The 25,224-nt window shown below is 40.8% G+C and overlaps 1 protein-coding gene across 2 annotated transcripts; it reads left to right on the forward strand.

Annotated features, from left to right (window-relative positions):
- The first annotated feature begins 2,125 nt into the window (after nucleotides 1-2,125).
- Nucleotides 2,126-23,370, forward strand: PPM1K (protein phosphatase, Mg2+/Mn2+ dependent 1K). 2 transcript variants are annotated; one of them, XM_079920890.1, is made up of 7 exons: nucleotides 2,126-2,301; nucleotides 6,528-7,041; nucleotides 8,391-8,491; nucleotides 15,596-15,761; nucleotides 15,921-16,065; nucleotides 17,383-17,517; nucleotides 19,611-23,370. In XM_079920890.1, the coding sequence occupies exons 2-7, from the start codon at nucleotides 6,602-6,604 to the stop codon at nucleotides 19,740-19,742; spliced, it is 1,119 nt and encodes a 372-aa protein (XP_079777016.1). In that variant the 5' UTR covers nucleotides 2,126-2,301; nucleotides 6,528-6,601; the 3' UTR covers nucleotides 19,743-23,370. The 2 variants fall into 2 exon arrangements, with proteins under 2 accessions (XP_079777016.1, XP_079777017.1); XM_079920891.1 differs by lacking the exon at nucleotides 2,126-2,301 and adding an exon at nucleotides 2,957-3,038.
- Nucleotides 23,371-25,224: the final 1,854 nt, after the last annotated feature.

The following is a 25,224-nucleotide window of genomic DNA, read 5'->3' on the forward strand; positions in this document are numbered from 1 at the left end:
TTTAAAACTCAGCCACCAGATCTCTCCATCAAAAGAAAAGGCCAAAAGACACGTACTAGAATGTTTATAGTAGCACTATCTGTAATAGCTCCAAACTGAAAACTACCCTAATGTTCATCAGAAGGATGAATTCAAAGGAATATTTACAGAATGAAATAACATGAATAATCTACAACTATATGCAACAGTATGGAAGAATCTCATAAGTATAAAGTTGAATAAAGGGCCAAACACAAAAGAGTGTATACTTCGTGATTCTATATATATCAAGTCCAAAGACAGGCAAAACTAATCTATGTTGTTGAAAGTCATGATAGGCAATGACTGGAAGGCAGTATGATGGAGTCCCTGGGTGTTTATAATGTTCTGTTTCTTGATCTGGGCGGTGGATACACAGGTGTGTTCAGATTGTGAAAATTCACTGAGCTGTATACACTTGGGATATATGCACTTATATAGAGAGAGACACACACACACATAACAGGGTGGGAGAGGGCTTTCTGTAAATAAGATTGCCTTGTCTGATGGTTCAGATATGCATGTGTAGGTGTGCGTGTGTGTATATATATATATATATATATATATATATATGGCTTCAATAAAATGATTAAAGAACAGAAAATTCCAGGAAGCCCATGAAAATTGAATCACTCTCTAAACAGAATGCTCAATGAACTGGTTTCAGAACAGTTGTCCGGGGAATGGGATACCTAATATGTCAAAACAAGCTAATAATTTATCTTTAAAATCTCTGCTTTTCTCTACCTCCAGTGATATCACCATAGTTTAAAACAGGTCATCTCCCACCTTGGAGTTCCTCTGATTTAGTCTCCTAACCAGTCTCCCAATAACCTGTTCTACCTATTCACCTACACATTAACCAAAGCAGTTTAAAGTCTAAACCAGATCCTTTTTCTCCTTTGCATAAAATGCCTCAATAGAGTCTCATTATATTTAAAATATAAAGCAAATTCCAAGTCTTGGCTACATCCTCTGGCCTCTGTCTACCTCATCTCCTTCTGTCATGCTGCTCTCTCCCTCCCTCTAAACTAGACCCACACTGGCCTTTCTGTTCTTCCAAAATGTCAAGCTGTCCCACCTCAGGACATTTGATCTGCTGTCCCCTCTGCCCAGAACAATCACTTTCCAGGTGCCGTGGCTGACTGATCTTCTCACTCTTTGTTTAAACGTTATTAAGTTCTTATAGAACAACCCTCTCTAGCTAACCTCAACCTCCTATTATCCTCTGTATCCACATCTGTTTATTTCCTTCCTTGACATGATTTGTTATTATGTCATTTGTTTGTTTACCTCTTTCTGTTCTCCCTCTTCCTCCTCTTTAGACTGGAAGCTTTATGAAGGCATCTATCATGTCTATTTGTGTCGAGATTTATCTCCAGTGCCTGGCACACAAAAGGTCCTCCCTAAACACGCAAAAATACTTGTGGAATAAATGAATCAACATTCTCAAGGGGAGTCTCCTGGCTGTCCACTGATTAGGACTCCGCGCTTCCACTGCAGGGGGCAGGGGTTCCATCCCTGGTGGGGGAACTAAGAGCTCGCATGCCACGCGGTGCAGCCCAACCTCCCCCCCCAAAATAAATAAATAAAAAGTGAAAAAAAAACCCACACATTCTCAAGGGATCACGAGATGCCTGTTCAGTCACGAAGAACGGTGCACTGTTGAGTTTTTCAAAGAACAGCAATGAAACCAGATGTCTTTCATTACCTCCGCCCAGGCAAAGTGTTGGCATTCCGTTCTGGCTTTCCTAGTTGTCACTACCGCTCCACTGCCCCAAGCGACACACTGCCTCTCCTCAACCCCCTGGCGAGGTACCAAATTTCTCGACCTCACCCACCGCAGAGGCGCTCCCTCATTGGCCAGAGAGCCACGGCCTTCGGAAGGGCGGACAACCCCGCGAGCCACCACTGGCCCAAGTTGACGTCGCTCTGCGGTGCACTGCTGAAAGTCAGCCAAGTCCAACGGCCCTTGCGGGGAGGCTCGGTCCCGTCAGAACCTGTGATTGGCTGCGACCGAGAGCCCGGGAGGCGTGCGCGCCTCGCCGCTGAGCGCGGATTGGTCGGAGCTGCCATCAGTCAGCGGGAACAGACGTGCCCCTCTCCATCTGGCAGCTGCCCGAGAAAAATTCTCGAGAATTTCCAGCAGTTGAGCCAGTGGGTGTTCTAACTGCTTGCTCCAGAGACTGGAAATATCGGAGAAGGCAGTCTTATTTACAGAAAACCCCTCTCCCGCCCTCCGTTAGCTAATTACAATTTTTCCAGGGACATTGCCATCACGAGGTAAGAGCCTGGAGAGTGTACTTCATTTATTTAACCGTTTATGATACTTACGGATGGGGGCACAGCCCACTGCTCCCGGTCCGCGGAATGGAGGGTAAACGGAGGAGGGTTCCCCAGGGAGGGGAGAGGAGGGGAGGGGAATATCTGTTTAGTTCCCCAGCCCCTTCAGTCCGAGCCCGGCGGCCGGTGCCTGGGTTCTCTGTGCGCAGCTTGCTTTCTTTTCGAGTTCTGGAGCAGCATGTCCGGGCGGGGCCCACCTTGGTGGCTGAGCCACCGGCTGCCGGCATTTCCTGCGGAGCCTTCGCGCTCGGCCTGAACTTGACTGCGAGCTGGAGGCTCCTGCCGAGCGAGGGTGGTGGGCCGGGCTGGAAGGAGGGAGGGGACCATGGAAGGGTCGATGGACGGGAAGCAGGGGCCGCCCGCCCTCGCTTCCCTTTAGCGAGGCCCCGAGTCGCCTAGCCCCAACTCCCGGACGCGAGGATGCTGCGGGGGTCAGCGCCTTGTCGCCGCTGCAGCTGCGGCCGGGCCGAGGGAGACGTGGCGTTGGCCGGAATCTGTCCGCGGAGACTGCGGTTGGGAGGCGGGGTCTGGGCGGCGGAAGGTGCGCGAGGGAACCCAGCCGGCAGCATTGCCGCGCGCTGCGCCGGTGGGAGGCTGCGCTTGCTGCGGTGTATCGCCCTGGGTCGCTCAGCTGTCCCGGCCAGCGAGCCAAGCCCAGGATCCCGAACTGTCCAAGGGTGAGCTTTTCAGGGGCTCGGAAGAGAGAAGGATGCAGATCGACCTGAGGACGTGGGTCTTGCTTTGCCAAGAGCGCACTATAATCTCAAGGCCTTGTGGCTGCTGACGTCTTCTTTCGCAGCCGCCGTCTGTAGGTTAGAGGTTTCCCAGGAGGTGACAAAGGCGAGACTCCGGGTGGCAACAGCCAGGGAATTTGGAGTCTCTAAAGCTCCACCGGCCTTTCTGAGCTTCAGACTGGAAATGTGCAGCATGGCCTCTCCGGTCCTTGCACGCTCCACCAGTGCGGAGGGAAGAAGGAGGTGGTCGGCGCTTTAGAACTGGGTAGCTAAGGTGACAGATTATGTTGGTCTTGAAAGACAGCAATAGTGTCGTAGTCTAGGGGAAAAAAAGTCTCAGTTATAATTTTTCAGGATTTTTTTCTCGGAACCTTAGCCGGTTTCTGTTGGTCACCAACACAGGCACCTGCTTCCCTTGACTGGAATCTTAGAGAAGACGAAGAGTGGGAGAGGTGCTGGTGATAGAACGTAAAGGAAAATTCTTCTTCTTTTTTTAAAAAATTTACTGAAAATTTAATGTGTAGCTCTCAACGTTGTATTAGGTGCTCTAGAGGAAATGAAAAAGGATAAAATACACACTTTATACTCAGTTGTTCTGGAAAATTCTTAAATGAAGGTTTGGAATATGGTCTGTATCCACATTAACTGAAATGTTTTACCAGATATTTATGGAATCAGAATGATGAATACTTTTCATTGCTCCCATGTTCTTGTCTCTATTCACACATCTAAATACATATGTTCACATCAAACCTAAGAGGAGTCATTGGAGGTTTCTGTTGTTTTTGTTTTCTCCCTCATGTAGACTAGTAGATTTTCTTTCCTTCCTCCTAGCAGGGTACTGGTAAAGAGGATATTGGAGCCCAAATTTCCTGAAATACATTTTGGAGGTTTCCATAATATTTGAATCGATTGGGATGATTTTTTCTTTTTTCTAGAGTGCTTAAAGAATTATTTTAAGAATATTAAAATTACCTGTGTTTCCATTGTGTAAGTTACTGATCTAAAGATACCTGAGTGCCACTTTATAATGGGCAAATGTGAATACTTCGTTAAATATTTTTGCTAGAGGTATAAATCTAAGCAAGTTTCAGTAGTACTGATCCCTAGAACTCCTGAGTAATTTTGGCATGTGCTTAACATGACAGCAATAAACTGCACTTTTTACCTGCTTTCAACAGTCAAGAGCAGTTTAACTCAAATCCCAAGTGCACGCTGCTGCCAGAGACCGGGAGCGCCTCCCTTTTCCAAAAGCACATTTGGACAGCTCCAAGGTGTTTAAATCATTGCGGGATTATAAAATTGGAATAAGATGAAGATGTAAACTAGGCACAGCAATCTTGTAGCTATGGCTTTCTTCATCACTCCCCCCCCTTTCATTTTTAAACGAAGTGTATACTTCAAAAGTTTACTAGAAACCAAATGTCTTTTTTTTTTTTTTTCCCTTTCTGATGCTTTTCACCTGAGATTTCCTACTCTCAGGATGTGGCTTTTCACCAGCGCTCTACTGTGGAATCTCTATGCCTCCTCTCGTGGACTCACAACTTATTTCATTTAACCCTCTTTGCTGAGAATCCCTCCTGCTAGTCAGCGTTGTTCAATCAGGGGTCAACTTTGTTCAACTGTCAGAGTTCTGTGTCAGGACTGTAAAGTATGAGATTAACCAAAAGCATTGAGGAGGAGGAAGATGGAGGCCTGGTCACACAAATGAATGTTAAAATGATGAAAATGGAAAGTATTTTCAGCGTTTATTTACTGTCAGTATGTGGAATATATGCAGGCTCACACTGACACGTTTTAAAAAATTCATGTGATTAAAGTAAATCATGAGCCATACATTGTGTGTTGATTGGGGAGTAAAAACAGTTTTGGTTTTGAATAACATATAACCTTCAAATAGAAGCAAAGGAGTAAACACCTCTTTTTTTGGTAATGGGATGTGGTTTCCCTTTGATAACCGGAGGTGCTATGTCTCCCCCGACCCCAGTATCGTCATAAAAGAAGTGAGTTTCAGACTTTAGTACATGATATTAGCTAAAAGGCCAAGAGGGAACGGCCTCCTAAGTCTTTTGTGACCCATTAATAGTTTGGGAGGCCATCTTCATTCTAAATTCTGAGAAGGCAGGGCTCAGAGGTCTTCCATTGCTTAGGTATCCAAGGGCGTTCTTTGGAACCTCATCCTTTCCTTCTACTGCTTTACTTACTGAAAGGAGTAATGGTCCTTCCTACACACAGCTAGACTGATTTCCAAAAACTTATTGAAAATGATTGTTTCAAATCTGTAATGCATTTTCTTGTAGATGAATTCAAGCTGGGCTTTTTGTGTGTGTTCATGTGTGCCTTTTGGGGAGATACATTTTTTTCAAATTCATTTTTTTATTGTGAATCAATTCAAACGTGCAGTTGAGAATAATATAACACCTGTATACCCTCCGCCGGCATTATCAAATCGTAACATTGTGCTATTTTTTACAGTTGGTTTTTAATTCATAAAGGAACAGAACGAAACACTGTGGAGACGAATTTCTGCTGAGAACCTTATTTGTATGGCAAACTGCCAGAAACACAGCCCTTCCCGCAGGGGTGTAGGAATTCCCCCTGCCAACGCCCTGGGGAGGCTTTCGGATGAGCTGCAGCTGTTAGTGTAAATGCATAGACCAGTGGCTCATAAATCAGGGCTGCTTGTCACACGTGCAGTTGCCCCAGTTTCTGAGATCACACACACGACCCAATTTACATTAACCAGAATAATAAAGTTTAGTAAGTTGAGAAATCTTAAACTGAACTGAGATCCTAGATTGTATCTTTGCTAAAACTTGGGCACTCTCTGAGTACAGAACTATCATAAATATTCTATTAACCAGTTTTCTTTTTTTTAAATTTCTAACTCTTGTAAGAGACTTTGTTACTGTTAATATTTTCCCCCACCTTTTCTTCAGAGCAGTGGAGTTAATGAAGGGAAGACTATTTAGTTACACCTGTTTTCTATATTCTCGCTACTCAAAGTGTGGGCCTGCCCGACCAGCAACTTGTTTGCAGGACCAGGGAGCTGGTTTGAAATACGGCATCTCAGGCCTCACCTGACAGACTGAATCAGAATTTACATTTTAGCAAGATCCCCAAGTGATTGTAGGTTAAAGTTGGAGAAGCACTTGTTCTATGTGAGCTGTGCACATTGTCAAATTTTTATAGAATTTAAACCCTGTGAACGGGGTAGGTAAATCAATTCATTTTTGATCCACTATTCTTAGAAGTAGGCTGTTAAGTGCCACCTCCTTTACAGACTTCATTCTTGGTACTATCTAATGATATATCAGTTATATTTGAAATCATTGATGGAGTCTCTCTCCCTCTCTCTCTCTCTCTCTCTCTCTCTCTCTCTCCCTCCCTCCCTCCCTCTCCCTTTCTCTTTCTCTGTTTCTTTCTACTCAGTTGCATCGTTTCTCTGGAAGACAGCCCATTGTTGTTCCACTGACGGTTCCCTAATTCCTGAGTCCTCTGGAGTTATGTCCACAGCTGCCTTACTTACTTTGGTTAGAAGTGCTGGAAACCAGGTGAGGAGGAAAGCGCTACTCGGCGCCCGCCTGCTGCAGGACGACAGGTGGGTGACGCCCACGTGCCACAGCTCCACTTCAGAGGCCCGGTGTTCTCGGTTTGACCCTGATGGTAGCGGACGGCCAGCCACCTGGGATAATTTTGGCATCTGGGATAACCGCATCGATGAGCCGATTCTGCTGCCGCCCAGCATTAAGTATGGCAAGCCGATTCCCAAAGTCAGCTTGGCGAACGTGGGCTGCGCCTCGCAGATTGGCAAACGAAAAGAGAACGAAGATCGGTTTGGCTTCGCTCAGCTGACAGACGAAGTCCTGTACTTTGCGGTGTATGATGGCCATGGCGGACCGTCGGCGGCCGATTTCTGTCACACCCACATGGAGAAATGCATCCTGTACGTACAAACGATACAATGGCTTTCACTCTCTGCAGTGTGCCTTCTGCTTCCTGTTTAAACTTCACCTTTTGGCTGAGACATTCACTGCTTTTTTTTGTTTGTTTTTCTATGTATGTATGGCTGCATTGGGTCTTCGTTGCTGCTGTGCGCGGGCTTTACTCTGGCTGCGGTGAGCGGGGCTTACTCTTCGTTGCGGTGCGCGGGCTTCTCACTGCGGTGGCTTCTCTTGTTGCAGAGCACGGGCTCCAGGCGCACGGGCTTCAGTAGTTGTGGCTCGTGGGCTCAGTTGTGGCTCGTGGGCTCTAGAGCGCAGGCTCAGTAGTTGTGGCTCGTGGGCTCTAGAGCACAGGCGCAGTGGTTGTGGCGCACGGGCTTAGTTACTCCGCGGCATATGGGATCTTCCCGGACCAGGGCTCGAACCCGTGTCCCCTGCGTTGGCAGGCAGATTCTTAACCACTGTACCACCAGGGAAGTCCCAAGGTTCACTGTTAAGGTAGTTATTTGAGTGCTTTCACACTATTGTTTTATGAACAAGCAGTTGCTCAAGCATGCCAGTTATTACAGATGATTATTACCACTTCAGAAATATGTATGTTTTAACAACTCCCTTGGTGAGAGCATTGACCAGAATCTGCAGCCCTTGACTTGTGATCATTTCAAGTGAATTAACATAATAAAGTACATGATCTCATGTACTCTGAGAATCTATGAGTAACATTTACTCCTATCAGTGCAGGGCACACAGTGCTTCAGTAAGTGGTAATTATTCCTTCAAGTGGTATGAATAGCTTGGAATACTTGTTGAAAATAGCTTTAGATGATTGGCATTAGAATAGGGAAAATGCTTTTAATGAGGGTACTTTGGAGCTCTTTAAAAAGTTTATTTACCGCAATTATTATTAATTATTATTATTATTAATTATTCTACTGCTAGAATTAAAAGAGGGGGAGAACATGTGACAGTTATGACCACGTGACTCTTCTTCCCAAGCATAGTTATTCATACCGTTCATCAGTTGATTTATATATATTTTGCCTTATTCCACAAAGGAACTCAGTGGCTTAAATTTAATATAAAGGAACTCTTGACTTCTCAGGGTTGTGATAGTGAGGATTAATTTTTTAAGGATGGAGACTTGGGCTTTTATTTGACTGTTTTTAAAGGCTTATCTCTGTGCCTGATTCTTTCTCAATTTGATTCGTTAATATGTGGATCTGAAGCCTCTGAAAGGCAAGCCACGGAGGTCCATTGTATGGAATGAGTCTGCTAGCTGGAGGGACCAAGAGGAAGGCTAGAAACCTGTAGTCAAATGACTGTTTGGGGCTCTTTTTTCCTCTCCATGAAGGGATTTGCTTCCTAAGGAGGAGAACTTGGAAACTGTGTTGACCTTGGCTTTTCTAGAAATAGATAAAGCCTTTGCAAGGCACGCCCACCTGTCTGCTGATGGTAAGTAAAGCAATCTCTTTCTTTACTGTCCTGGGGCATTTCAGGGAAAAAGGAAACACTTTAAGCCCTTTAGGGGTGGGAGTTTTAATGTAAGTTTATTTGTAAGGATGCTTATGTTGAAAATGATTTTTTAAATGAAGAATCACTTTAAATGTTATTTGGAATCCAAACGAAATCCACTTTTAAATGAACTATATTGGAGATTGTTTTAGAAATTGGAGCTCCAAAATGGCTCTGATATTGAATTTCAATTTTACAAAGATTAAAAAACATTTTTTAATCTGTTTGATTGCTTGTTTTATGGGCAAGAGGTCCCTACTATGAGAGGGTTTATTATTTTGGGTTCTTTTTTTAAGAGGAATCTGACAAGCAAGTACTGAAATTCACTACAGGGTAATCTAATCTAGCCAGAGAGTAAATGTCCACATCAGAAGAAAATTGCTAATTGGTCCTCAATAGAAAAGGACAATGGCTAATATGCACTACTCTGTAAAATTAGAAGGAAGATCTTTTTTCTTCCATTTCTTAAAAAAGCTTGATCTTGCAGCTTTCCCGTGGTAACTAGTTGACATTTTTTTTTATTTGTTAAACACAAGGCCATGGCAGCTGAATTTTAGAATTTGTGTACTGTGTGACCTTACATTTTGAAAGTAAAATGTTTCTGATTTTGACTAAGTTTATCAAAACCATTTCAGGAGAATGTAGCTGATGTTTTTTGGTTAGCTGGCCCCCCAGTTTATTGCTCATAAAGTTAACCTTGAAAACTTCTGCAGCAACCATTTAAATGTATGCATATAGACCTCATAACCGATTTGAAAACGAATCATGCAGTAACATTAATCTGTGTTTTGTTCGTCCTTTTGTTTAAAGGAGGTCAAAGTGTACCACAGCAATGTTATTTTTGTAATTTTCAGTTGGAGGGCATAGGGCTGGAAATTCTGGCTATTTCACAGATGAGGAAGTGAAACTCAGAGAGAGGTAGAAGGTCAATTGCAGAGTTAGGCCTGAGATGTTCCTGGCACCCACCGTGGCCTCTCTCATGGGCGTATTTAAAGATGAGTATTAGAGAGGATGATTCTAGGATGGCCCTATTTGCCATTTTAAGAAGTTTTTCCTCCTCTTTTTCGAGAACTTTATCATCATCATACTTCTCCGAAAAGCATTAGAGTCCACTCTTTGTTCAGTTCAGGGATTTATTTTCTCGTTTGTAGATTATTCAGGCCCATTTTCTCTTCTCCGTTCCTTAGGACTTTTCTTCCGCCTTCCAGCTGGCCCCTCACCTTGTGAAAATAAGGGTTGAGAGACGGTAGATTTTAGCATAAGATTCTGTACTTGTTCCTCGTGGGGAAAACATACAAAAGTGAAGAGATTCTGTACTGGTTCCTCGTGGGTAAAACATACGAAAGTGAAGAGGACATCAAAACACTTTCTTATAGCTGTATTTTTATAACTCTGAATATTGCTATGCTTTTATCTCATCCATAAGCAGGTCGGCTGTGTATCACACCACGAAGTTTATTGGCTGTAGCGCAGGTGGTGTGCCCCAGCTGTTGCGTAAATAGGTAGAGCTCACTGGGCAAGGTTTTCAGAAAGGAATGTTCAACTTTACCATGGGAATGTGGCCAACAGTCAAAAACCAGTAACCCTTCATGGGTGCGGTTAGCCCTTTTGTAAAGGATCTACTTGACGAAGATGCTTAAAACAGTGATAGATTTGGTATACAATGTGAGAGTACTCCTTTCATTTATTAAATAATAAATTACAGTTAAAGGGAATTTTGAACTTAGGGAGAGAATTGACTTAACTTGCCTACCTTAAAAGAACCTTTCTAAAGATACCTTTCTCACATCAATTCAGTTGTGCAAAAACATTAATCATAAAAATGTACTTCATCTCTAATAATGAAGTGAAAATTTATTTATTTAACTTAGTTCCTCTGTCACATACTTTGAGTTAATGATCTCAGACCTTTCATAAGATAATTCTAGAATTTATTTTTCATTTGCTTGCGAGTATAATGGAGCATGACAGAATGATGCTTAGAGTACTACTAAAAGAAAAGGAAAGGGTCTGTTATGACATTGTTGTTCTTAAGTCTTATTTTCGATGTATTCTTATAGATCAGTTAGTCTGTGTGGTTTTTTTTTTTTAAGTAAGTATTTTGAGAACAGCTTTAAATTTATTCTTAATCGGTTGCCAAGGCTTCCAAAGGTGGCAAAAATTGCCTTTTGATTTTTGGGGGCTATTTTATCAAATATATTAAAGCCACTAAAGATAGGATGCTGTACGTCGTTTAACCTTTCAATATGCGGATTTTTTAAAAAAAAAAGCGTACCACTTCAGATTTCAAAGTGATTATTTAAATTAAAAAACATTTTTTAGTTTTTAGTAAGAACTGAAGCAGTAACAGTATTATAAGAGCGAATAATATTCTTTTTGGCATAGCTGTGAGTAGGACCCATGCTAGTTAAATAAAATTGTGAAGTAAGTGCAGTGTGCCCTCTCCAATTTCTTTCACCTTTTCTTTCAGCATCAGCTCCATTTTCCCTCCTTGAACCCTTTCTGTGATCAGCTTGAGGGTAGGGGCCATGGCTTATTCAGTTTTGAATCTCTAGGGTTCAGCACCCTGTAGAGAGTCTGGAAGGTACTCAATAATTATTTGGACTAAACTGATCTCCACTGCCTACGCTTTCTTACCAAAGTTATTATAACTTATCCCTTGATTATCCTATAGCTGATTTAACCAAATTATTAACATAATGTATATAGTTTAATGAGTTATCACTTCTAGGGGGGATCTGAGTTTTGAGTAAGGAAAGCTGAAAAGAGATTGGTTAAACCATAGGAATGAATCACTAATGCTGGAATTTCAGGTAGGGAAGAGTGCCCCACGTCATACTATTAGCTTTCTCAAAAGAAAGTGAAAATAATAAAGTGAAAATAAAACACTCTCTTTTTAAGACTTTCATCCAATATCTGCATAAAATACTTCCAATTACCTCATTAGCATTTAAAATATTTACTATTTCAGTTTAAAATGGGGGTAGTTTGAGGAGAATAAAATCAGAATGCCACTTATCAAGAAACAGACCTTAAGAAATTGCTAGCTATTTTTATTGATTTGTTGTAGATGCATTTTCAATTTACCCTTATTTACAACTAGCTAATTTCATCATCATCTTTGAATATTTTGTATTCATTTTATACCAGTCATGTGTATTTTTACAATTAATGAAACCAGTCAGTAAGTTCAAGTGATGTCCCATTAGTCTATTGTTTAATGAACAAATTGTCACTCAAACCAGATGGTAGAAAACTTAGATGATATCCTCTATATCCGATAAACTCTTCGAAGTGTTTCTAGATTGCTTAAGATTTGAAAGCAACAAAGCTCCCCAAGAGACAAATGGATCAAAAAGAGAAGACTTGCTCTGACGTTCAGAGTGGGAGACGTTGGTGGCAGCATTGTGAGTCTCATTGGAAACTTCCATGCTCTTCATGTTCCTTGATCTCTTTATGGAAGAATTACACTAAAAAATAACCAGTGTGAGAAATGCCATGTTTTTGATTTCCCTTCTTATGTTGGAGGCAGCCAAAAGCAAAAAAAATAGGGACAGCATTGAAGAGATATTCTTATTGTGCTGTTACTGCTTCAACTTGTTACTGATTTAGTGTTTATGATCATACATGTCTAGAATGCCCATTTTTGATAAACACTGAAACTGTATTGGTTTATACATATTATTTTTTACACAGTTGAATAATTACCGGGGGCGGGGGGGTTAAACTTTGATAAGTACAGCTTTACTCTTTATGTTGCCATTCAAAATCTTGATCATTTTTCTTTTGATATATTGACCTGTGACACTGGAGGAAAGAGAGAGCTGCAGAAACTCCCATTTTATGAATTACATAAAATTGTAAACATTCATTAGAGCTCAAGAGCCTTGCTAGCCTTTATTTAAACAATTAATTTAGTCTTCTATTCAAAAAATGCCTTATAGATACTAAAATCCTTGCATTTAGCACCATTAACAAATAAGTCACTCCTTGTGTCTGGTATAGGAGGTGCTTTGATTCCTTCTTGATTTATATTTAAATCCCAGTAATTTGGTGGTATACTGTAGTTTACATCCTCTCTGGTATGCTTGTCAGATACGAACTATTCAGTGCTCTACCCATGAATTCCCAGGAATTTTCCCTTTTGTAACTGGGACAGTTCTGATATTGATACCAAAAAAATTTACGGTGCATTTTTTTCAACTCAATAAACGTACTGATTTACTCTTCAAGACTGACTGACTGACTGTGTGTGTGTGCATGAGTATATAGATGTGTGTCTGTGTTACCACAATATGTGTCTTGGTACACATACATTTGAAGATAGGTTTTCCTGCCTTGGGAAGCCACAAAACCAAGAAGTGTTGCTCTGTGATGAAAAACAGACTCAACTACAAAATACCATCAACTTGGGCAAACTGAGTTTTGGAATCATTGATTTGGCATCTCCTGGAATATTATATAATTTGCTAGTGAAATTTTCACCAAAATAAAACCCTTCCCCTTATTTTGCAGCTCTTTCTCTACCCTCCCCTGTGTTGCAGGTTTGTAATGTTTGAGCACAATTCCTGGGTGAATTTCCTATTTGCCTCTGTGCGTGTTATTTGTGGCAGAGAACTGTGCCTGGTCAGCAGCTCTAGACCTGGAGCCCGTGGACACTATATGCTGGGCTTCAGTGGAAAGAGAGATCTGCTTAATTTTGTCCCAGGTGAAGGAGTCCAGCGGTTCCTAGCCTGGACTACTGGAAGGTTCCCACATCCTCTTTGTCCCATTAGTTGAGATGACTTGCAGTAGAAAATGTCCAGTGAGTGTTAAGAACTTATTGAAAGATGTCTTAGTTTTATAGTTTTGTTGTTAGGGAAAAAAGTGAGAATTTTTACTTCCATGTTAAATGTTAAATGAAAATAAATGCTGATTTAATATTTATATTCTTAGATGCTTAGCAAACCAGAACCAACAGTTTTGAAAACTTTCCCATAAATCCTGGGATTTTGGAACTGTGAAGTTGGGTTGGTTAAAAACTCAAGCTCTTTTAAATTCCCAAATGGCAGAGCCGTGATTATAATCCTAAGCAGCTAAACTTGAAGTTTTCATTTATGAGGTTTTAACTCTTGATGTAGCCAATTAAAAACCACTTTTAAGAAAAAGCGGCTCCTGGGACTTCCCTGGTGGTTAAGACTCCGAGCTTGCACTACAGGGGGCACCAGTTCGATCCCTGGTCGGGGAACTCAGATCCCGCGTGCTGCTGTGTAGCGCGGCCAAAAAAAAAAAAAAAGAGAGAGAGAGAAAAGCTGCTCCTGTCAGTTTAAACAAAGGAGAATACTAAACTCCCTGGACAGGTAGCATCTGAGTAAATGCCTGTGTTTTCTCGCCTGGCTGTTCTCATCATTTGAAAAGATTACAGAGGTTCAACTGTAAAGCTTCCCTTGTATAATGTTTTAGGACACTCACAAGTTGACATTTGTAATATAAACATCACAGATACACTAAAACGTTTGTGTTGTACGACTATGATATGTTACATATTTTAGTTTTGCCAAGATGACACTACTTTGGCACAGCAGTTCCAAAATCAAAAGAGATAAATGGGAAGATAGTGCAACCATATACGCTCTCTCTCCATAAAGTAAATCCGGCACGGATATAGAAGATTAAGCAGGGTTTATTCGTGTTTTTTTCCATTTTCCTCTTCTGATTAAAGCAGGCATTTTAATATACTGATTGGAAAATACTTGCATATATATCTTTCCAAAATGCATTACTGCTGTTTTGAAAATTGTCTTTAAAAAAAAAAAAGGGGAAAGACTGAGCTTCCGTCAGTCGATAGCACTTCATTTTTCCTAAATCTGCCTTTGAAGTCAAAATCATCTTTAGATGATCACCTGAATATTTTACTTAGATGCTTTAAAGAATTAACCATGTTACTGAAGATAATACCTGCTTTAAATGCTATCTTTTTTGATTTTCTCAATTTGCTTTCCTTTTCAGCCCATAATCTCACAGTACTCTCACTTTGACAAGGCTCAATGCACCCTCAAAACTTTTAACAAGCAGTAAAGAACTCAGGGCAGACACTGTTAGAATACACACCAAAGAAAGATGCAAAAACGCCCTCTGGATTGGATGGAGGAAATAGCGGTGACCTCCAGCCAAGCAACGTATAATTTTGTTATTGGTTGGAGGAAATTAATATCCTTGGAGTGCTCTGGACCCAGGGCTTGACCACAGGATTAGCACTTGGCAGCACTGTCCGGCATCTGGGGACAGACTGATTGTTCGCTGGAACTACAAGCGTGAACTATACCAAGTTTATGGGAAACTAGAATGAATTTCATTCCCTGCCCTCCAGATTTACTCCTAATATAATGATGGCTGTACCTTTGTTTCACGTCTGGGGAGGACAAAGATGAGAAAAGAATGTGAACCTTTAACCGTTTTAGGATTTTTTTGGGTGAACATTTGTAAAATTAAAACAGGTGTAGAAGGAAAGAATATAAAATATAGTGCTTGAAGAGCCAATGAGGCCCTTGGCATATCTTGCTTAGCCTATTAACTGATGATAATTTCACAGGACAGGGGTAAGAAATGGAAGAAAAAAGCTGAGTGCATAGATTTTAGAAAAGTTGGCTTGCCTGAATGGGCTCTGTAGACCAAAATCATCCTGCCATATTAGCCAATCTAATTAAAATGTAATGCTCTTAACCCCAACACCTGATGCACACACAAAGGTGTAATAATGATCCATTCAAGTGAACCCTACTGCGTATAAATAGAAGCCATTTGGAGACAGTGATGCATTTTTTACCAAATTAGGTTAGCAACTTTTTCTGTTTGCATGGAGCCTTGTTACTGAATTAAATACCTCTTTCTCTGCATGCTCTTACTTACATAGTTCATTTGCATTTTATTTGCATAGCTCTAGTTAAATTAGAATGATACATTTCAGCATTAGTTTAACATGCCTATGTTTTATCTTGTAATAAAAATTCCACATCCAATCATTTGACCGTCACTGACTTGTTCTCTTTTTCATCGTGTCTGCAGCGACCCTTCTGACATCTGGGACTACTGCAACGGTAGCCCTTTTGAGAGACGGTATTGAACTGGTTGTAGCCAGTGTTGGCGATAGCCGAGCTATTTTGTGCAGAAAAGGAAAACCCATGAAGCTGACAATTGACCATACTCCAGAAAGAAAAGATGAAAAAGAAAGGTACCACCTCCACTCATCAATCTTTCTATAAGGATAGTATTTATATAGTTTAAGACAGAAATAAAACCTTGCATTTTAAACTGATTTTATGCTTAAGTTTAACGGAGCCTTGGTTTTCTGGGTATCACAACGTAGTCTTTTAACATTTTTTTTGACCAGGATTAAGAAATGTGGTGGTTTTATAGCTTGGAATAGTTTGGGACAGCCTCATGTGAACGGCAGACTCGCGATGACCAGGAGTCTTGGAGATCTGGATCTTAAAACCAGTGGTGTGATAGCAGAACCGGAAACAAAGAGGATTAAGGTAAGAAAGGACTTGCAAACCCTTGATACACAGGCAAGGAAGGAATGCAGGATTGTCTCCAGCCGCAGGCTTTCTTGGAAGCCTTAATTGAAGCCAGAGTGACTTTTATTCTTAGTTTTTGAAAAAATATTCATTTTATTTATTTATTTATTGGTTTTGGGGCTGCATCGGGTCTTACTTGTGGCACATGGCATCTTTTTGTTGTGGCACGCAGGCTCTTCCTCGCGGTGCGTCGGCTCCTCTCTCGTTGTGTCACTCGGGCTCCAGAGAGCATGGTCTCAGTAGTTGCGGCACACGGGCTTAGTTGCCCTGCGGCATGCGGGATCTCAGTTCCCCGCCCAGGGATTGAACCCGCGTCCCCTGCACTGGAAGGCGGATTCTTAACCACTGCGCCACCAGGGAAGTCCCCAGAATGGCTTTTAAACAGAAGTTATTAATGGAAGGATAGATAAACTTTTCAGATAAAATAGGATAGTGCTTTCCTGGCCTAATGTATGAGGAAGTGTTGGCTTTGTGTCACCCTGCTGTGGAATTTGCCTGGAAGCATCACTGTACTGCCCTTGCTCACCTGCACCTCATCATTCAGCATCCCTCTCCCTTGGAAGCTGAGCCTGACTTCCTTTTTCCACCAAGCTAAATAATTGTCCCACCTCTCTTTTTGTGACATCTTCTGCTTGTTACTAATCATTGCCCCCATTACGCTACGCTTCCCCCAGCATACACCCAGTGGTGAGCCGACACTTCACCTGTGCAACCCCCAGCCTGCTCTAGTACCTGGGAGTGTAGGCTCCCAGTAACGGCAGCAAATGACTGTTAATTTATTGAACGATTTTATGTCTTATAGATATCCCACTTATATTCATTTCGTCTAACAAATACTTACATAGCAGTTTACTATGCGCCAGGCTCTGTTCAAAATAGCTACTCCTACCCCATTTTACAGAGAAAACAATTCTGGAGCACATACACTTCAACTTACCTATGTTTGCCCAGTTGAAAAACAGAGGTGGGTTTCACACCCAGGGAGCCTGGCTCCAGAGACAGTGCTCTCAGCCATTACATCAAGCTGCCCGGTAGCATTTAGCTACCTGGCTTCTTCCTCCACGGTGTTACTAAGTAAATGTTAGGTTTGTCCTCAGTGATTGATGCTACATGTTGCCACTTTTGGCCTAAATGCAGGCCTTCCATTTTCACTCTGTTTGCCTACAAGCTCTGACACACGGCTGACCACTTGGAAAACAGATAAAATTGTTGCATTATGAAGATTATCCTCAGGCTGTCTGGCTTATAACCCTGTGCGTTTGGTTCTGACTGCAGCTACATCATGCTGATGACAGCTTCCTGGTCCTCACTACAGATGGCATTAACTTCATGGTAAACAGCCAAGAGATCTGTGACTTCGTCAATCAGTGCCACGATCCCAGTGAAGCCGCCCATGCAGTTACTGAACAGGTGACACAGCAGAGCTTCCGCTAGAGAAGTCCCAGGGCGGGGAGGAGAGCACAAAGCCAGGTGCAGGTTTCGCTGCAGCCTGGAGGGGCCACCACTGACTGCAGATTTCTTTGAGATCTTGTGTTTTAGCTTTAGTATTACATGGAATTTTACACTTGACTCCATAATATTTCCAATTAAAAATGTTTTTCCAATTCTTCCAAGTAGTTAAGTAAAATCAATATGCCAAGGAAATGAGCTATGTTTCTTTTTTGGCTTTGTACACATCTTGAAATGACAGTAACAGCATTGGTAAATTATAACATTAGCAAATACTCATGTCACCGTGTGTCAGGCACTTTTCTATTCATATGTATTTAACTCATGTAATCATCATGATAACCCTCTGAGGCTGGAGGTAGGATTACCCCTTCTTCACAGAGGAAGAGAGCGGAGGCACAGAGGCTGAGACATTAAGTAACTTATTCAAGATGGCAAGATTGTCACAGTGCAGAACTGGTCTTCAAACCCAGACAGCCGGGCTCCTGAATCCAGCCACTGGACCCTTTTAAACTAGACTGCTCCACATGAATATCCAGTGTAGAAACACTATAGCACAGTCAATTTCTGGTTTTGAAAGATGGGTGTGTAAAAACAAACAAATACGAAAAGGTATATGGGTGAGTGGTATGTTGGTGTGCCAGTCAGAGCTAAAATTTGGAAGCTGGATAATATCCAGTAAAACAAAATGTAAAATTTCCATATGTTAATACTCTGTTTGGATAGATAGCTGTCTTTTTTTTTTTTTTTTACTTTATTTATTTTATTTATTTATTTTTGGCTGCATTGGGTCTTCATTGCTGCATGCAGGCTTTCTCCAGTTGCGGCGAGCAGGGTCTACTCTTTGCTGCAGTGCGCAGGCTTCTCATTGCGGTGGCTTCTCTTTGTTGCAGAGCATGGGTTCTCGGCGTGCGGGCGTCAGTAGTTGTGGCTTACGGGCTCTATAGAGCAGGCTCAGTAGTTGTGGCTCGTGGGCTCACTATTTGTGGCTCACGGGCTCTAGAGGGCAGGCTCAGTAGTTGTGGTGCACGGGCTTAGTTGCTCCATGGCATATGGGATCTTCCCAGACCAGGGCTCGAACCCGTGTTCCCTGCATTGGCAGGTGGATTCCCAACCACTGCGCCACCAGGGAAGCCCCTATATCATATATTTTTTATCAATCTTTTTCTTCAGAGTTTTGACCTCAGGCTCTGAGGTATTTTCTGTTTTTTTTTAATAAATAAATTTATTCATTTTTGGCTGCGTTGGGTCTTCGTTGCTGTGCGAGCAGGGACTACTTTCCGTTGTGGTGCGCAGGCTTCTCTTGTTGAGGAGCATGGGCTCTAGGCACGCGGGCTTCAGTAGTGTGGCTCGTGGGCTCTAGAGCGCAGGCTCAGTAGTTGTGGCTCGCGGGCTCAAGCGCAGGCTCAATAGTTGTGGCACATGGGCTTAGTTGCTCCACGGCATGTGGGATCTTCCCGGACCAGGGATCGAACCCAGGAAGTCCCAGGCTCTGAGGTCTTTTGAAGTACATTTGCTGTAATCCCAAGCATTTATTAATGCTGACTATATAATTTGCTATTTGCATTAGTTCCTAAAATTGATTTATAATTCCACTGTAGGAAGTTTAGTTTATGCCAGTTTTCTATTTTGTATAGACTGTAATAAACTTTCTTACAGTTTTATATCTTTATACACATCCACTTCCTTAGGTTATTATTTCTTTAAGCTAAATTCCTAGGAGAAGAATTGCTAGGTAAGAGCTAACACTGAATCCTTAACCCTGCATTATTCCCTATGCTAAATGCTTTACGTGTGTTTTCTTCTTTAGGAGCTACGTATCTTGTACCTTAGTCCACTGGTGTATTTATTGCCAAAACCGCTACAGTGGCATATAGTTAATATAGTTGTTTGGGACATCAGTTATCCTATATGCAATTGATACAAACCACTGTGAAATAACTGCGTTAGTAACTGTGTTTTAAGCCAGTTTGGCCTTCCAGAGAAAGGCCATTTCTTTTTGTACAGACTCTGATTTCCATTGTTCATCTCTTCCTTCCTGCCGTAACTTGCAGGCAATACAGTATGGTACTGAAGACAACACTACTGCAGTAGTAGTGCCTTTTGGTGCTTGGGGAAAATACAAGACCTCTGAAATCAACTTCTCGTTCAGCAGAAGCTTTGCCTCCAGTGGACGATGGGCCTGATCACTTGCTGGGACTTGGAGTTTCTGTGCAGTTTTTCACTGATTGTGTCAAGAAACTGATAAGATTTTAAAAAGCTGACTGTACCAAGGTGACCCTAGGACTCACTAGATCAGTACACACATCACTATAAACTTAGTAACCATCTACATAGTAGTTTTTCACAAATACCTGTCATATTTATGTTCAACTAACTGTACATACTCAGTATAAATACGTGTAATTCAGCTATTGTGAATGAGTCTCTGAGTGAGCAAATGAAAAATGGTTTTGATACACTTGCTGAGTGTTAAATTTCTCTATGAATTTCTTTTGACCATTTCTGATCTTTATTCATTTGACCAGGTTCTTGCCTTCAAGTTCTTCAAAACTAGTCAGTATTTTGACAGCTACTCAATGGTTATCTGCAAGTGTTTCTTTTTAATAACTGTACCAAGCATTAAGGATGAAAACTGAGTTCTCTGTTACTGTATTTTGTACTCTGGATCACCTACTGGTGAACGTAACAATGCAAAAGAAATTAATTCAGCTGACATGACACTGCTAGGCTGTATACATATGTACAACAGTGCACTTACGTATTTCCACTGTGTCACCAGGTCTCTCCTGCCACCAGTCAATTCATTCCTGTTTTTCTGTAGGTAAGAATGCTGTATAGCTATGACTATTCCTTCATATCAGAAAAGAATGTCCAGGCTAAGAGTTCTTTGGTCAAAGCTATACAGAGTGATATACTGACAGTATCAAGTATTTTGTATAACGTTTCCGTTTGTTATTCGAATTCTATGTTTTGTGTTTTGTATACAGAATGTTTATATTATCGCTCTTTGTATAGAGTCAGCAAGTTGGATAATTTGTCAGTAAAAATAATCCCACATTGACTGATAACTGCTACAGACATAGCTTGAGGTTTATGTCTCCTTTTACTAAGACTCCTAAGAAAGAATAAATCTAAAAAAAAAAGCCTTATCTATTCCAGCTTGCTATGTAATTTAGGAGTATAAAACTATATTTCCTTATATCTGTGTGTAAGTTTGCTGTTAAAATGTGAATCTCTAAATGTGTGTATGGAATTACATCTGCAGTTTATTTCTGCAGACAGTGTAAATTTGTTGTATGTGTAGGTGTATGTACATATGTATATTTTAGACTAATGGAAAATGAAAGGGAACAATCCTGCATAGCTCCTTCACCAGTCAGCTTTCAATTATTGATATGTTTATCTCTAAGAACACTTGACAAACTGAGGGAGGTTTCAGAGTGGAGAACCAATGGTTACTGGGAGATAAGGAAATAGATTAAAAATGGCTGTAGGAGATATTCTGTGGTGGGTAACTTCTGTGGAAAAACCTAGGAACAGAACAGCATTTGAAGCTACATTGCTGTATTGTAATTTGCATATAAAATAATAGGATGTGAGAAAAATACTGAAGTGTTAAGAATGACGTGGAGTTCTGTGGAAACAAAAGAAAAACCAAAACGATAAAGTTGATGTACCTTCAACTCTTAGTTTTCAGGTTGACTTTTCTTTAAGTTTTACTCAAGGCTTATTAGAAGGAAGAGGGCACAACATCGATATTCACATCTCACCTTTTTGGGAATGGAAGGAAAGAAATCTTGAGTTTTCCTGCCTGTATTCATCAGGAATTATCCTTTGGGAAAAAGTGGTATGGAAATATTTCAAGGTGTTTTTTTTTTTTTCAAGGAAGTTTGGTAAAAGAAAGAAAAACATTACAAGAAAGGATATGGTCTCCTATTCATTGCCTGGGAAGTGAGGAACCAAAGGTAGGCCAAGAAACCTGGAGAACTTTCTCCCTCTTCCTGAGTAGGGTCTTGGGACATAAACTTGGAAGCTGCAGTTAGGAGTATGGAGAGTTTCCAAACTAACAAGCAAACAGAAACTCTAAAGCACAAGATGACCTGCTCGAAATGTAGGTTTTATTTTTGTTTTGAATTCTTCACATTGCTATTCCTCTCTTTTCCTTTAAAAAACCAGCGTGGGGGTGATGTCGTTGACTTCAGAGGTCTAAGAGCCACTGATGGGTTGGGTGGATTGCCATCTGTGACAAAGAAGAATTTGTAGGACATGTAGGCCTTGGTCTGGAGTGGATTTTGCTCTGCTCAACCTGAAAGTTTTTAAAACCTGAAACTAGTCAGCTTTGACTAAAGCATGAAAACACACTAGTGTCTGTTTTTCAAGCCACGACGTTGAAGTATAACTTATAGATTATTATAGTCCATAAAAGATAAGCATACGTGTATTAGGCTTTTAAGTCTATTACTGGGAATTATGCAAATAGTAATGGAACAGAAGGACTGTTCTAAATAGATTTTTGGCTATAACTGTGAATTTGCCATGTGGCTATTACCATGTGGGTACAGGTATGGTGTAAATTATATTAATGTAATTAAACTTAAATCAACTGTATTTATGTTTGCCTTTCATTTATATGTAGTATATAAATCATCTTTCTAAAATAAGTTGCCTAACTTTATTTGCCATCATTGATTTGGCAAAATATTCTTAAAATCATTGTGATTTTTCACAAGTATAAATTCTTAGGTACCTTACATATTCAAGTGTAAATGCAGTCCTGCTTTCCATCAACCATTTATTTGTCACAGACCCTTGTGTTAAGTGCATCAAAGTTGTATGCACTTTTTCTGGAAAAAAAAAAAAAATAAAGTTTTGGCAGGATCAGTTTTGAATTTCAGTACTCTATGATGGGAAATTACTTACTTGGAAGAATTCTTAACATGTCATTTAAATAGAAATTATTTTTTCTAAGTGGAACTGAATTTTTTTTTAAACAAATCCTGGCAGAGAATGAGCAGGCCTCTGCTAACTCTTCAGTATCAGACAGGACGTTTAGTTTTCTTTCTAAGAACTGACAAGGATTTAATTTCACAGTAATATTATAATAAGAAAATGCTTCAAGGTGCAGTGGGGGAAGGGATGGTTAAAGTTTAGCATTGAACCCTTAAACACAAACATATATTTGTATTCTCCTTTAGCACTTCAGTTCACATACCTGCGTCTGTGCAAAGTGACATAAAATTCTGGTTGGGTTACGTTTTACTGCATTTATTATATTCACTTATCTGGATGACTTCAGCAGAAATAAAAAGTCATGTCTTTAGAAGCCAAACTGTGATGACCTGCCTGTTGCTTTTGGCATCTGGAATGAGACTGCTTGACTCTCTGGCAGCTCCCCTTGGTTGTTAGATGGTTGAAACGGTCCACTGATGGTCATACTGCGCATTCGAGGCTGTGAAGTTGTGGGGTTGTTCCATCTCCAAGAACGACTCCTCTTCCACTGGATTCCTGTACAGAATTGAGCGGTTTGCTGTCTCCCAAATTAGTTTCTGCTAAAGTGCTCTTGTGTACATTTGTTTTATAATTTACCAAAGTACTAATTGGGTGTATAGCACTTCTGTAGTGGGCTGATGTAATTGCTGCTTTGACCGTTGTTTTAAAAGTATGTATTAGAGTAACTGTAAGCATACTAAAATCATATCTCAGTGTTCAAAGCAACATTTAAATAAAGTATGTGCATTAAACACTTTAAAATCAAATTGTGTTTATTTGGCATCCAGACTTTCCAATATTTATTATGTGACCCTGTGAACACTGATGTAAAGGAGTCAGTGAATGTTTGGAAATTTTTTAGCAGCCAAATCCTGGCTGTTTGCAAAATTAATGTGAAGGATCTTTGAAAACATTATATACACACTTACCTATTCAAATCTTTTCGATTGGATTGAAAACAAGATTTATCTCTCATTTTCCTCTTCCAAAATATTTGTTGGTACATAAGAAGAAAATGGTTGTGATTTCTACAATATGTTGCCTGTGGTATATTTTACTGCAGCATTTCCATGTATTAAAAATTAGAAACAAGTGTTCAGTGGGAACTCAGCAATATGCATTTAATGTAAGCAATTTTTAATGTCCTGCCATTGATTGAACAAAATGTCATAGTTGCAATCTTTCGGCACAAGGATCTCTTCTAGAGTATCCCCTGAAGGTAACTTGGTAAACTCCATGGTGGCAGAGATCTATTTCATTTTGTTCAGACTCCTGACCTAGCACTTTTTATAAGTTCAGCAATGAGGATAAAATGTTTGCTAAATCAGTGAGTCAATGCATTCATTGAATTACATTTTTATTAATTTTATGTTAGTGGGGAAATGGGCATTAGATATTTTAAATAATAAGCCAAACATAGTATTTAATCGTGAAGGAATAGTATTTAACCTCTTTTGGTGTTTCCTTAAGACAATGATCAGTTATGCCTTGTAAAGTGTAAGTTAGTATAAATATGGTTCAGAATCTTGTTCTGAACAAAACCTAAAGAGCAGTGCTGCATGGATGACTATAATCTTGTTTCTTTAAAAGGTGGAGAAAGGGATATGAATATTAAGGGTCTTTTATGTGCTATGCTCTTTTGCATATATTATCTCATTTAATCTTAACAACCATACAGGGAAGTCTTTCTAATTATCATTTTTATAGATGAAGAAATAAAGCCCTTAAGTAGCTACTAATAGCAAGGTCCAATCCAGACTCCTTTGACTTCAAAGTCTGTTTCTTCTCTTACCATACCTCCTTTATACACTAGCAAAAGCAAAACCAATTCACTACTATCAAACAGCTATTAACATCCATCTGCAGAAGGCTCTCTGGTGGACATGAAAAAGAGTGACATGGACACGACCCAGAAACTAACTCAGTGGATGAATGAACATAATAGAGGCAGTAACTGAGCATTTGTCACCTAAAACTAGAGTAGAGAACTAAATTATGTTCCAGCGAACAGTATAGCTGGGGAACAAGTGAAGAATGAACAGAATAATGCTTTAAACAGTACAGGGTTTAGATGGTCACTTACGGAAGTCCAATAAGTCAGTTTACCAACGGTAAGCATTTTTTGAGAACCTACTGCATATGTCTAAATGACACTAGGGTGGGTCTAGCAGGGCTTGGGGCTAGTGGTTGACAATATCCCTAGAACTCTGTCCGGAGACCGACAAGTGAGGAAAGTGAGTTATACCAGAAGGATATCAGTGTTCACCTGGAGAGGTGAAGCCAGGATGTTTGGAGCCGAGAGAGATCTAACCAGTGAAGTCACTGAGCCTTTGTTCACACGTCAAGGGTAGGTTCTTTCAAGGGCCAGGAGACTTAACGTCATGTCTGAAGAGGCAGGCGGCCAAAGGCAGGACCGGTAACATATTTCGTGCCAAATGACAATGCCAGGTCCTTATTCAAGACAGCAACTGCAGAGCACTAAACCAAGTAGGGGGCCCCTCTAACAGCTGGATTCTGTGCAGGTCGTGCACCCATAACCAGAAGGAAAATACTCTGTAAGAGCAAATGCAGCAAAAGAAGGGAGCACATTCATTGCACACCCACGGCCTTTCGCCAGTGCGCGGGCACTCACCGGACAAGATGCACTGTGGTGCTTGGCCCCAGGCGGCGACTACG

The sequence above is a fragment of the Stenella coeruleoalba genome (assembly GCF_951394435.1).
Source record: "Stenella coeruleoalba genome assembly, chromosome: 4".
Classification (NCBI taxonomy): domain Eukaryota; kingdom Metazoa; phylum Chordata; class Mammalia; order Artiodactyla; family Delphinidae; genus Stenella; species Stenella coeruleoalba.